The 13042-nt window shown below is 35.7% G+C and overlaps 2 protein-coding genes across 2 annotated transcripts; both read left to right on the top strand.

Annotated features, from left to right (window-relative positions):
• Positions 1 to 685: 685 nt before the first annotated feature.
• Positions 686 to 3134, top strand: Pgd (phosphogluconate dehydrogenase). Its single transcript, XM_078194909.1, has 5 exons — positions 686 to 856; positions 1148 to 1371; positions 1566 to 1810; positions 1883 to 2508; positions 2594 to 3134. Exons 1-5 carry the CDS (start codon positions 846 to 848, stop codon positions 2934 to 2936), a joined length of 1449 nt encoding a protein of 482 aa, XP_078051035.1. The 5' UTR covers positions 686 to 845; the 3' UTR covers positions 2937 to 3134.
• Positions 3135 to 3990: 856 nt separating this feature from the next.
• LOC144477295 (RNA-binding protein 45) lies at positions 3991 to 7668 on the top strand. Its single transcript, XM_078194907.1, has 6 exons — positions 3991 to 4301; positions 4484 to 4598; positions 4703 to 5493; positions 5569 to 5801; positions 5920 to 6053; positions 6204 to 7668. Exons 1-5 carry the CDS (start codon positions 4103 to 4105, stop codon positions 6031 to 6033), a joined length of 1452 nt encoding a protein of 483 aa, XP_078051033.1. The 5' UTR covers positions 3991 to 4102; the 3' UTR covers positions 6034 to 6053; positions 6204 to 7668.
• Positions 7669 to 13042: the final 5374 nt, after the last annotated feature.

Raw genomic sequence — 13042 nt, 5'->3', positions numbered from 1 at the left:
GATTACTTAACCAAACTTCAAGAAGCGATTCAATTACACTATGCAACATTGTTATTTGATTTTGTTACATATTTTGTTTACTGGTAATTGACGGTCGAAGTCCCCTTCCGTCTTTTACCACAACTCCCCGCAACCAGGCTTCGTCCTTTAGACTTTAGATCCATGATCTCAATGCGTACATATACTGTTTTCTAATAGTAAGGATTAATGTCTCAAAGATTTAGATCTATATGTTCATATTACGTTGGAATTAATTATCATATTTAAAATTAGTGAATAATTTATGATAAAAGAGAACTATATAATTCACAAAAGAAATGATAATGAACTAGAAAATTTTATATTAGATATGTAGAAAATAAAAATTGGTATTACAAAATTTCGTGACGAAATGTTTTCGAATATATTTTCTGCTTTACCTCGTTTGTAATCTTTTCAAAGAACGATACATATCGTCTGAACCGAAAAAATAAATTCAATTTTTCACTGGAATAGGTTTTACGAAGATAATATCACATGATAGATAAAAGAAGTAATTTTGGTTAATCTGTATACAATATGAAATGAATCCCATTTAAAGAAATATGTTTATATATGTATTGGTGTAATTATGAAATACTAGACAGTAGTAGTAGTGTTCACGTTTTGATGACTCCCATGCTGACCTTGGTGTGCATCGCGATTGGTTGACGAAACGTCGGCTGATGCCGAAGACTACTCGAGAATGAATGTTCATTCTGGTGCGGTCTAGTGGAAACGTTCGGAAGTTCAGACACTTGTTAGTCTTTGAACTTACTCCTAAGGAAAATTACATTTCATTCTATTCAATTTGATCATATGTCAAAATGAGCAAACCGTAAGTAATTACTTTATTATTTCTAATGAAATTAAATTTAAATACATGTAAAAAAAGTGGAAAATTTTATTTTAATATAATACAATCGATCCTTTATATTATCTACTTCTTATTTACCATTTCTTACTAATGCATTGTATTTCTTTTACCCTAATATAAAGATTTTATTATATTAGAATTAACTCATCACATGTTTCCTTATGTAATGCACTATACCACAGTTTTTTGTAGTATAAAGTATAATTCCTTAACTTGCTTATAATCTGATCTATAATATATCCTATTTTACAGGGTAGCAGATATTGCCCTTATAGGGCTTGCTGTCATGGGACAAAATTTAATTCTTAATATGAATGACCATGGATTTGTTGTCTGTGCATATAATCGTACAACAGATAAGGTCAAATCTTTCTTACAAAATGAAGCAAAGGGCACAAAAGTCATTGGTGCCTACTCATTGAAAGAAATGGTAGAGAAACTAAAATCACCAAAGAGAGTAATGCTTTTAGTGAAAGGTAAACTATTATAAGCTATGTTTGTGTAATAGAGAACTACAATTTGACCTTGTCCACAGATTAGTAAGTTTTTTCTTCATAGTCATTGTTGTCCATGATAAGATATTGTGTATCTGTGACAGTGATCTGATACTATTGTATTCTTTTACCTGCAAAAAAGACAGTTACCAATAATTTTTTATTTTTTTTTAAAGCTGGTTCAGCAGTGGATGCATTCATTGATCAATTAGTACCTCTGTTGTCCCCTGGTGACATTATAATTGATGGTGGCAATTCTGAATATCAAGACACTGAAAGACGAACTAAAGATTTAGACAAGAAAGGACTTTTATTTGTTGGTAGCGGAGTTAGTGGAGGAGAAGAGGGTGCTAGATATGGACCATCTTTAATGCCTGGTGGAAATCCAAAAGCTTGGCCACATATTAAAGACATCTTCCAGGTACCTAAAAAGCAGTAGTTTATTTAAAAATAATGTAGTATATATTTATTACAATAAATATTTTTTTTATAGTCAATCTGTGCCAAAGCCAATGGTGAACCATGCTGTGATTGGGTAGGAGAAACAGGTGCAGGACACTTTGTTAAAATGGTGCACAATGGCATTGAATATGGTGATATGCAACTCATTTGTGAAGCATATCATATTATGCGAAACGGTTTGAAACTTACTCCAGAAGAGATGAGTCAAGTTCTTGACGAATGGAATAAAGGAGAATTGGATTCTTTCTTAATTGAAATCACTCGCGATATCCTTAAATACAAAGATGAGAAGGGTCACTTGCTAGAGCGTATTAGAGATACAGCTGGTCAGAAAGGAACTGGAAAATGGACAGCTATTGCTGCATTAGATTATGGAGTTCCAGTAACGTTAATTGGGGAATCAGTGTTTGCCAGATGTCTTTCTGCTTTGCAAAGCGAAAGAGTGAGCGCAAGTACCATATTGAAAGGTCCAGATACTGAGTACCAAGGAGATAAGAAAGAATTCCTAGAGCACTTAAAAAATGCCCTTTATGCTTCGAAAATTATATCCTATGCCCAAGGGTTTATGTTGCTAAGAGAAGCTGCCAAAGTTCATAATTGGAATTTAAATTATGGTGGTATAGCACTTATGTGGAGAGGAGGTTGCATTATAAGAAGGTAATCCTTTATTGTCTTTGAAAACTCTTCAAATATTAATGCATGCAATAAAATTATATATAATAATTCTTATTTTTATTTTCAGTGTTTTCTTAGGAAATATCAAAATAGCATTTGATAAAAATCCAAAACTCTCTAATCTATTATTAGATGACTTCTTTGCCAATGCAATGAAAACGTGTCAAGCCAGTGCTAGGATAGTAGTAGCAACTGCAGTACAACTGGGAATACCAACTCCTGCTCTGTCGACAGCTTTAGCTTTCTATGATGGTTTCAGAACTGCCCGTCTCCCAGCAAACTTGCTTCAAGCTCAGAGGGACTATTTCGGTGCTCATACTTATGAGTTACTTGGTGCAGAAGGAAAATTTGTGCATACAAACTGGACAGGACATGGCGGTAATGTCTCTGCTTCTACATATGATGTATAAAAAGTATGCAATCTATTTTGATGTTTTATGAGAGAATGTTTATACGGTGTGAAGTTGAAGTTAATGTTATGATTGACAAATACTTTATTGTACGTTATATATTATAATGTATCAATGGTTGTGAAAAAGTGCTGGGAAAACTATTCTTATGTCAAAACATATTTTGTTTACAAATAATATATCATCTATATTTCTATATGTGTGAAATATTTTATTACACTAAACCTGTTTAAAAAAAAAAAACTGCTGTATATATCGATATTTTATCTTCATGTTTATTCTTCTTTTCATTCGAATTATTAAATCTGTATACATATAACATAGTGAGTAATCTAATAGGTTATAAATAATAGACTACTCATCATCTGAAGAATGCATTCAACAGGTGAAAACACCAACAAGTATAAGTATTTCATTATCTATATGACTCTCTCGTATAGGAAAGTTTACGAAAGAAAACAGAGCATGACTCGTTAGGTTGCTGAGTAATACGTGTACATATATTTATGAAACGAAGGCGGAAGTAATTGAACCTAACCTGTTTTTCGTCACGATAAATACGCATCATGCCCGTAGTATAAAACAATACAATTTCAATATATACATATCCATTTACAAGAATGACTATTCAAATCTATACAACCATAGAATTACACACGTATGAAATTCTTACTATCAAAACGTGTCAATGAAAATGTAGTACGTATCAGTGTCGACTAAAATGGAAATCTAATGTAAAAATAATTTTGTGCCATGAATCACTTAACGTTAGATACGTAAAATATCAAAAGATTAAAGAATAGAAAAATTATATGATTCTTGAATTAAGAGATTACTGTGTTTGAAGTTACGAACATAATGCACTCTTTCGTATGCACTTTTTTTGTGTACATTCATACGTACATACATTGTGCATATGAGAATTGTTGAAATTATGAAGAATTTCAAGATACGAATATTTTTTGTATTTTAATAAAAATTAATTTCCTTGCATGCTAGTTACGCGATACTGACATTTCAAATAAAACTGAAATACACAATCTGATAAAAGAGATTAAAAAATAAGATTTGAAAACTGATACATACGAAGCATAGAGCCGTCCCTGAAATGCGTCGACTTCACTGACCGTAGACGGGCGACTTAGTCTGCAGTGTTCATTTGCAAAATGGCTGATCACAGGGAAAGGGATTCGTATTATTCGCAAACGGATTTGCGGTCAAAAAATGATGATCCACCAAATTCACGGTTATTTGTTATATGCCACAAAAGTTTGGAAGAGGATGACCTTAGGAGAGCCTTCGAAAAATTTGGAAAGATTGAAGATATATGGGTGGTTAAGAATCGGAATTCAGGCGAAAATAAAGGTAATTTCTCTTGCCTTTAGAACAAATCGATAATGTTTTTATTCTGCTTTTTTAATGCAGCTCATTTAATATCATACATTTTTAACTTCATCGTTTTGTTTCCTTGCGAACTTTGCACTAGCCATTTATGTACTTCTAATACATTATTTGAAATATTTATAATGTAACGCATGTTCATGTAGGAGTCACATACATTAAATTTTCGAAAACATCAGAGGCAGCTTTTGCTCTAGAAGAAATGAATGGCAAAATGTTGGGTTCTGTTGGAAGACCCATCAAAGTAATGATTGCTTCAAAGTAAGTTGTTAAACGTTATTATAAATTGATTCGTGCCTGTTGTTTCGTTGTTAGTGCATGTGTATTGATTTTTGTAAGCGAGCCAATGTTGGGATTTATTGCAGTCGTGATCAAGGATCTGTAAGAGAAACAAATGAGGAAGAAAGATGGGTTCGTTTGTTTTGTGTTTTACCAAAATCAATGACCGATGGTGAACTCCAACTAGAGTTTTCCCAATTTGGTCCTATCGAGTATGCAACTGTTGTCAAGGATAGAAATACGAACGAGTCTAAAGGGTTTGGTTACGTGAAATTTAAGAGAGTATCTAGCGCTGCTAGAGCATTCGAAGAATGCGATAGGAAATACAAAGCTGTATTTGCTGAACCAAAAAAACCAAAACCCGAGCACATGGATGTGAAATATAATAATGGATTATCTTCCCATTATGATAGTACCGGTGGAAATTATAGTTCATCAAATTTTGGAAAGAGCAGTATTAGTTTAGAAATCGCTACAAATTATCCTAACTCCGAAGGTTATACACATTTACAAGTAATTGCACATCCAGCATTAAATCAAGATCAATTATGGAAATTGTTTGATATTGTACCTGGCTTGGATTATTGTCATTTGAAGAATGATGTTAGATATAGGATGCCAAGGGGTCAGGCTGTTGTAGTGTATTCGAATCCTAGTGCTGCAGCATATGCAAGAGAAAAGTTTCATGGTTTTGAATATCCTCCTGGTCATAGGATGATTGTTAAACCAGATTTATCAAGTGTACCTCCAAAAAGTGTTGTAAAACCTGGAAGTTCAACAGGTGGAATAGCTAATACTAGAACAGATTTAGCTCATTTGGCAGAAACCATTGCACAAGCTACATCTTTAATTCAAGCTGCAGGGTTGACCGCGCCAAGTGAGATATTATTTTATATATACAATCTGATAATAATTTTTTTCATTACATAACATTTTATTACCCTCCAATCAGGTTTAGAACATTCAATGTGTATCAAATTGCCACCTGTACAACCAATGGCTAGTATAGATGCAGAGGTGGCAAAAAGATGTTTCATTGTTTGTGGCCCACCAGTACCACCCATTTATGCTATGAAGGATGCTTTCTGCAGGTTTGGAAACCTCATAGATGTGTACATGCTTCCAGGGAAAAATTGTGGATATGCAAAATATGCCAGTGTAGAAAGTGCAAATGAAGCAATCGAGGTATGTTAAATAACAATACGATACAATGTTCAATATGTAATTCAAACAGTATTTACTTGGATAAAAGTAATTTATAGTTTCCAAAGAGTTAATCAAAATGATAAATTTTTATGGGTAGGCCCTGCATGGACAAGAAATTTGTGGTTCACGATTAAAAGTACTAGAAGCAGAAGAACGTAATGTTGGCGATGATCGTAGAAAACGATTACGAATGGACGAAGATGACAATTAATTTTTTTTTTTGTATACCTCGTAAGTACATCGCTGAGCACATGGCAAAGAGAAAATGAAAGAGGAGGGAAAGAGGGAGGCATTTAAATATTAACACCCTGACGTTGTTACTGACGAATTACTTTACTTGGAAAACAGGGGAAAATGTAATTTTTCTATTTATCTTCACAGACTGACTGGTATACACAAGCTGGACGCACGCAATAAAAGAGACGAATTTTAAGACTCACTTGACCACGTCGGGCCCGCATCCAAGGAAACTACTCCAACTACCTACTTTTAACTATCGCTTACGTTCGCGATTTCAACGTTACTGAACTTTAACGATACTTTACTTTATCCTTACATATCGTTACACATACACCTGACTTCCTAATTTTATTATTTTAAGAGGCCTGTGCGAAAAGTGATCTTAAGTATTCAATTTAAAATAATACATAGTATGCCCAAAAACTGGGTTTGAAATTACTTCCTTTTAGGTAAGGAAGATACATGATACTTAAAATGTTTATTGTTGTTATGTTAATATACTACAGATATTAGACACAAGTAAGGGGATTTCTATATATCTGTATATCTGTACTTTTGTATGAAAATCGTGTTTCGATGAAAGTTTTTCCAAATGAATTTCTCTGTACATTGAATGAAATGAATACCTTCAAAAAGGAAACAAAAGATAAAAATTATCGTTAAGAAAAGTTTATATTCTTATTTGTAAAACAGGTATAATAATTAGAAATAATAATATGAGTTTAACTATTCGCGCAGGCTCTAAAACACAATCTTGTGCTTTAGAGTTAGTGTAACCAGTTTTCGTTTATAATTTATATTTAATAGTTCTATACTATTATTTTCTTAGCTATACTGTGTATGGAAGAGAACGTAAAGTAATTCTTGTACACCTTTCGAGGAATATTTTCGTAAAAATAATCTCAAAACTTGGTTCCAAAACAAGATATATTCTCTGATAAAATTTTTTTTTTATTTTTTGCGAATATAGTTTTGTTTACTAGTAGTAGTCTAACATAATATTTTTATGAAAAAATTTAGAAAATACAGAGTACGTTCCCTGAGGAGAATAATAACATCACAGTTATATTTTGATATACTTAAATTGTAGTTGAATAACTCAGTTACTGAGTTAGTTTTTAGTTTGTTTTTCATATGATAATTTAATATTAGTTACCAGTGAAATTTTAGGAGAAATGTTTGTTTTTCTTTTTATATTTCTATAATGATGAAAATTTTTATACACGAAGAAAGTATTAAGTTTAAGTTATATAGAGAAACTATCCAAATTAATACTAAGGTGTGGGTACATCTTGTTTTGGAAATACATTACATATGTTCACGTATGTAGATATATTTGCATAAAATATATCAGCATGTTGTTTTCTTACAATTAATTTGAGTATTATCAAGAAACGTACGATTTCTTAGACAATTAATATTACGTCCATGATCACAATTTCGTCAAATACCAATTATTGACGCACAACATAAACCCTTTTATGGTGGACACTTTTGTACGTGTGTTAGACTGTTTTACTCAATGACCATACGCAATGATGTTTTAGGAGACTGTAACTGACTTGTTTGATGATATTAAATACACATTAAGTATTGAAAAAACTTACACTGACTTTCACTTATTTTTTTTTCAAATTACAATGAACGGAGTGTCCTGCTTTGCATGTGTATAACTGGATTGACTTGACATATTCTTTCTTTTCACTTACAGGATACCTGAAAGGATTCAAAGATGCGTACCTGATGACTGTGATATAGCAGAGTAAGATATAAATATATATTTATATATATATAATTCTGATATTTTGTACATATATCAGACGTTTAAAGACAAGAAACAATAAATTATCATTTTATATTGTTTCTTCTTTTTATTATTCGTCTAAAAGTATTGGATCAGACAGAGAGTATTTGTATTTTCTATAACAAAGCTTTTTCTCTTTGTAATGTGATCGACTGTTTATAATTTATTATTTTAAAAATATTTCTTTTATATTTTCACAAAAGAAGTGTACAATAAAATTGTTTTTATAGAAGGATTGTATATTTATATTGTTATTGCTTCCTAAACGTTTATATTTATACGTAGGTGGCTCGTGATAAAAAAAACGAGATCCACGATTCGGAAGATCCATCGAAATGACCCGGCTTCCCAGCAGGTGTCACAACCATGTCGGAAAGCAGGATTTTCGGGAGCGAAAATTTTTCTGTAGAAACATTAACGTGAAAAGTCGTTGGGAGGAGACTATTTTAATCGCGTTTATCGTTCGCGAGGTTTAAGTGGGGCACGTTTTGCATCGATATAGGTTAACGGAGAAATGGTGGGGGTAGCGGCTCACGTGTATCCAAACGTGCTGTATGATGCGGAACAGCGGAACAGTCGCACCGCGCGAAAGACATGCGATGTTCGGAACAGTTCAGTCCTCATAGATATCGCCGCACGGATGACATCGCAGTGTGTTTATATATTTATTGTGAACTATCAGAAAGAATTCGGTGAAGCTATACAATTCACTATCACTATCATTTAGATCCCAAAGAAAAGTCTACATGATCGAACAGGTGGTGCACCATTTTAATTCACTAAATTGTTGACGGTGATCTACAGAGACCCGTATAACCCTAACGTTTCTTTTTTTCCGTGATCATTGCGGACAGTCCGTCAACCGCGATATTCCCTTATCGGTTTCTTTTTTAACCTATTCTTAAATATCGCGAACTGTAGAAATGACGCGTGAACATCGAGTTTATTTGATTTAGCAGCAGTGTTTGTGACCTTACGGATATCGTCTCGAAGGAAACCCTACCTTGGAAATAGAACGATGGAGGAGGTGTCCACCGAAAATGCCAAGGTGTCGGATTCCGGATATTCCAACACCTGCAGCAATAGTCAGTCGCAACGAAGGTACGTGAGAAGCATAGATTTTTCCATTGTTAATTATTTTACGCGCTTTAAAATATGAACATTGAACCCTTTCCTAAAATGGCGCCGCGGATTTCAAATTTCGTACTTCCTGTGGCCAATGGTCGTACGACAATACACGTTTTTCAATGTCCTTTTTTTGACGAGCATGAATCGATAGTTTTTTTGTCTAACAAGGTAATAACATTAAGTCGATATTAATAAATTTAGATGGGACATTATTGACCGTAAATTTTTTACGAGATGGTTATAATTAATGGTTCTATACATGTACCCTGTTCTTTACAGCAATTGCAGTGTTATAACTATTTCATGCATTTTATATATTTTGATAGTTAAAATAAATGAAATGGACGAGGAAAAATTAATTTAAGCGAAATGTTTGATTCTACTTTGCAACCTCTTATTAACAGGTTCTTGTTCAATTACGCGCATCACGTAGTTATCTATATCCTCGACGTTTAGCAAACGTTTGTGCCGGACACAACGTATGTATCGGCCTCTTATCTGCCGCATATCGTGCTCAGAATTCCATCATGTATGGTAATTGAAATGCTATTTTTAACGTTGTGAGAAACAATTACAGAAAGATCCGTAGCGGGTGATAAACATGTAAATAGTTTACCTTGGATTTTATTATTAAAGCGTAATAAATAGCCCCGCTTCGGTTCATTCTAGTTTATGCATCTGGTTTATTTATAACAACGTTAGCAAATGATTGATAACACTGGGCCGCGCATTTTTATGCGAAACAAGTATTTTCCGCATCCGTTGCGAAAAACAAACCGCAAGAGCAAATAATACCATGAAAGGAAGACGTAATAATTAGAAATGATAAGTGATTATGTATTTATTCAAATATTTATTAATTATTTAGATTGGCGGAAAATTGTATTGGTACCGTCCTTGCGTCAGGTACCAAAATGGCGGACACTCGCAGGCAATTCAGCTCGACGATGATACTTCGCTCGAGCATCTATTACAGCCTCTGAAGGGTTATATATATATATTTTTTTAAATATATTTTGCAATTTCTTTTGACAATTTAAATAATTATAATATCAACGAGGGTGCTCGAATAATTTGAAAAAAATCCGCTTTAGGGTTGTATTAGCTTCGCGCGCAGCTAGTTAAGGGGTAGTTTCTCGACTTCGCTGATGCGCCGACAGCTCCTGAAGGATTTTGCAAATATGTCGCGAGACTTGCAACATTCTTCGAGCAACGAAACGGTACCGACGAATCCGTGCACGACGTCGCTCGGACATTCGTAGGGTACCAGGACAGGTAAAGCCAGCAGCACCATAGTAGCGCAGGATGCTTGGCATTGACACGCTTTGTTACTCAATAGGCGAGAGGCAGACGGAAAGCCCGCGCAACAAGAAAGACGGAAACTCGAACACTACGGTTAAGGCTAACTAGTTCCTCGGCGAAGCATGCCGCGGTTGCATTTCCACGTTCGCGATCTAACACACCTATGCGGTGCCGGGTTGCGACACCCGATGGAAAACAGGTCGCGCGAACGCGAGATCACCGATTAACCGGCCTGGCTTACCGAAACTTGCCAGATTGATATGCCTCCGGTGGCCTAATCGCGCGCCGGGACCACGTTAATTGCGAGGGAATTTTTCGAACGGCGACTTAGCGCGCTTACGAAATGCTTAATTAACGAGCGAAACGTTGCCGTCTAACTAGGTTGCCGATGTTTACGCCGATTTGACGCTTTTAGAGGCGACGTGTCCTCGGCAGACGCCAAAAGCGAGCCGACTTTCTCTAATATGCAGATGCAGTTATTCATCTGTTATTTCGCAGCTCCATTAGGATTATTCAGTACATTGCTTGTCAAAGATAAATTGCTAATTTAATCGTTCACGGTAGATTAGATCTGTCTGATCTATAATGAAGCTACTTCTTCCTTTATTATTGAAATAAGACCTTTATCAATTTATGGACTGTATTAATTGCAAAACCTAGGAGCCAAGCACAAACTAAAGTTCAAATTATTCCACCATCTTTTCACTATATAAAATTCCACTCGTTCGATTATAGAATCACGGATACAAGATCAGATCCTGCTACCTCTTGTCGATCGCTCTGCAATGTCTCCAGCGACGTTCGCCGACCCAGGCTTCAACCGGGGTGGCGGATGAACGTACACGTTGTATTTCTAGCATTGTACCTTTAATTAACGCGGTACGTGCAATAGACAATGGGGATATCCTCTGTAATTACACCGCGGACATCGTGGGCGTTACGGCCGGATTTTAGCCGGACAATCGGCAGATGCTGATAATTATACAAGCGTGTGTCGACGCTGAATTCTCACGTGTTGCTTTAGAAACGAAATCTCGTTGGACGCTGTGAACATTGATTACGGAGGGAAACGTGATGCGCGTTCCAAGAATCGGTGGAGGAACGCTCGGGAATTCCGTACGGATTCGATGGGGACCGACGGGGTGGTAATTTTCTATGGGAAAGTAACTAATGGCTTTTCACACGAGGCTTCGTTCTCGAGAAAAATTGATTTGGAAAATTAAATTATTTACCGGCGCGTCTGACCATGGCTCGCCAATTCTACTTCACCCCCTGCACTAAATGGACAAATGTTATGCAATTTATGAAAATTCGCTATAATTTTCACAGTTAAGTAAATTCATATTAAAATACTTTAATTGCGATAAAGATTGCCGAATAATTGTAACGCAATTATTTTAGTTCTAAAAGGAGAAGTCGATGGCAGCGGCCCGGATTAAACAATAGAGCACGTACCACAGCTTCGTACTGCGAAGTGCGCGTAATTTAGAAATCATTTGACAAGACGAACAATGGATCGATCGGAAATAATTCAGTTACTGAAATACGAGTGGCCGATGATACATAAACGTGAAACATTGGGATGCAAACGTGATCGTATTGCGTCATAGTTTAATTGAATGCGTGCATACGGATTCGCGAGAAAGGGCGCCGGCTGCATGTTATGGCAGGTGATACGTGTTTGTTGAGTTATAAATAATTTCTGGTTAATGTCACGTTAACTTTGAGACACATATTACAGACGCTGTTGAATCATTCGGAATTATTTTATTGTCGTCGAACCGAGCTTCGACGTTCGTCTCATCCTTATTAATTCTTTTATTGCATCCTCGTTGATTCCTCAGCAATTTAGTTGTAATTCAGTAATGTTACCATACCCTCCAATGGTTTCTCTGTTGCAACATTTATTCGTTACGCTTTGAAAATATTAACATCGTCGGGAAATAATTTTATCGTTGAACAAATACCGCTATATTCCATGAGATGCTAATTGAATTTTCACAATGATTAAATAGTGTGAAAATACACTGCGGATTTGTTGCATTCGTGACGTTATTAAGACGAGCACTAAATTGCGAAGACTTCAGAGGAATATGCGGATATCGTGGCATCATCTTGGATTTATTACTATCATCGAAAGAGGGAAGATATTTTTATCCAATTTACGTTTCTTAGAACCAACCTAGATAGCATTAATTTCGCATAGATATTCGACCGATTGCCGACAATAAATCACTATTTCATATTTCGTAAATACAAGGTTTCCTTGGCACCATTCGTGATAGAGGCCCGCACGGAATCGATATCCGTACCTAAAGACCACGCTCGACGGTTCTCCAGTCACGGGGCCACGAGCGTGAAAGAGACCTTCTTATGCAATGATTTTTCCTAGCGAACGAGGTGCAACAAATGTAGGAGCCTCGTGCCTGTTCCCTGGCAAATAATGAGGACAGTGAAAGGCCAGAAAGACCCCCGTCGTAAGGGCCGGCAGTCGGCGGCGGTCACGTTTGCCGAACATGTGATCGAAACTCTTTTCTTTCTTTTTTTTTTTCTCTCCCCATTCCGTAAACCGCTTTCAGAGATTTTGTGTCAGCGGGATCATGCGACTTTCTCGCGGCGCCGGTTTTTAATCGGCCAATGGGCCGAGGCCGTTTTTCCCGCTCGAGAAATATGTCTATGGCGATTCGTTTGATTCCGCCCGTTTCAGTGGCGGTCGTAGATCGCAACGATCTAACGATCCTTCGAT

This window comes from Augochlora pura, chromosome 11 (assembly GCF_028453695.1).
Source record: "Augochlora pura isolate Apur16 chromosome 11, APUR_v2.2.1, whole genome shotgun sequence".
Taxonomy (NCBI): domain Eukaryota; kingdom Metazoa; phylum Arthropoda; class Insecta; order Hymenoptera; family Halictidae; genus Augochlora; species Augochlora pura.
This window is presented reverse-complemented; position numbering and strand designations above follow the sequence as displayed.

What these genes read in the sequence shown, in the direction of transcription:
- Pgd (XM_078194909.1), top strand. An exon ending in ATATTAAAGACATCTTCCAG is followed by an intron (nt 1,811 to 1,882) that starts GTACCTAAAAAG and finishes TTTTTTTTATAG; the next exon opens with TCAATCTGTGCCAAAGCCAA. An exon ending in GGAGGTTGCATTATAAGAAG is followed by an intron (nt 2,509 to 2,593) that starts GTAATCCTTTAT and finishes TTTTATTTTCAG; the next exon opens with TGTTTTCTTAGGAAATATCA.
- LOC144477295 (XM_078194907.1), top strand. Translation starts at nt 4,103, where the DNA reads ATGGCTGATCACAGGGAAAGGGATTCGTATTATTCGCAAACGGATTTG. An exon ending in AAAGTAATGATTGCTTCAAA is followed by an intron (nt 4,599 to 4,702) that starts GTAAGTTGTTAA and finishes GATTTATTGCAG; the next exon opens with TCGTGATCAAGGATCTGTAA. An exon ending in GTGCAAATGAAGCAATCGAG is followed by an intron (nt 5,802 to 5,919) that starts GTATGTTAAATA and finishes TTTTATGGGTAG; the next exon opens with GCCCTGCATGGACAAGAAAT.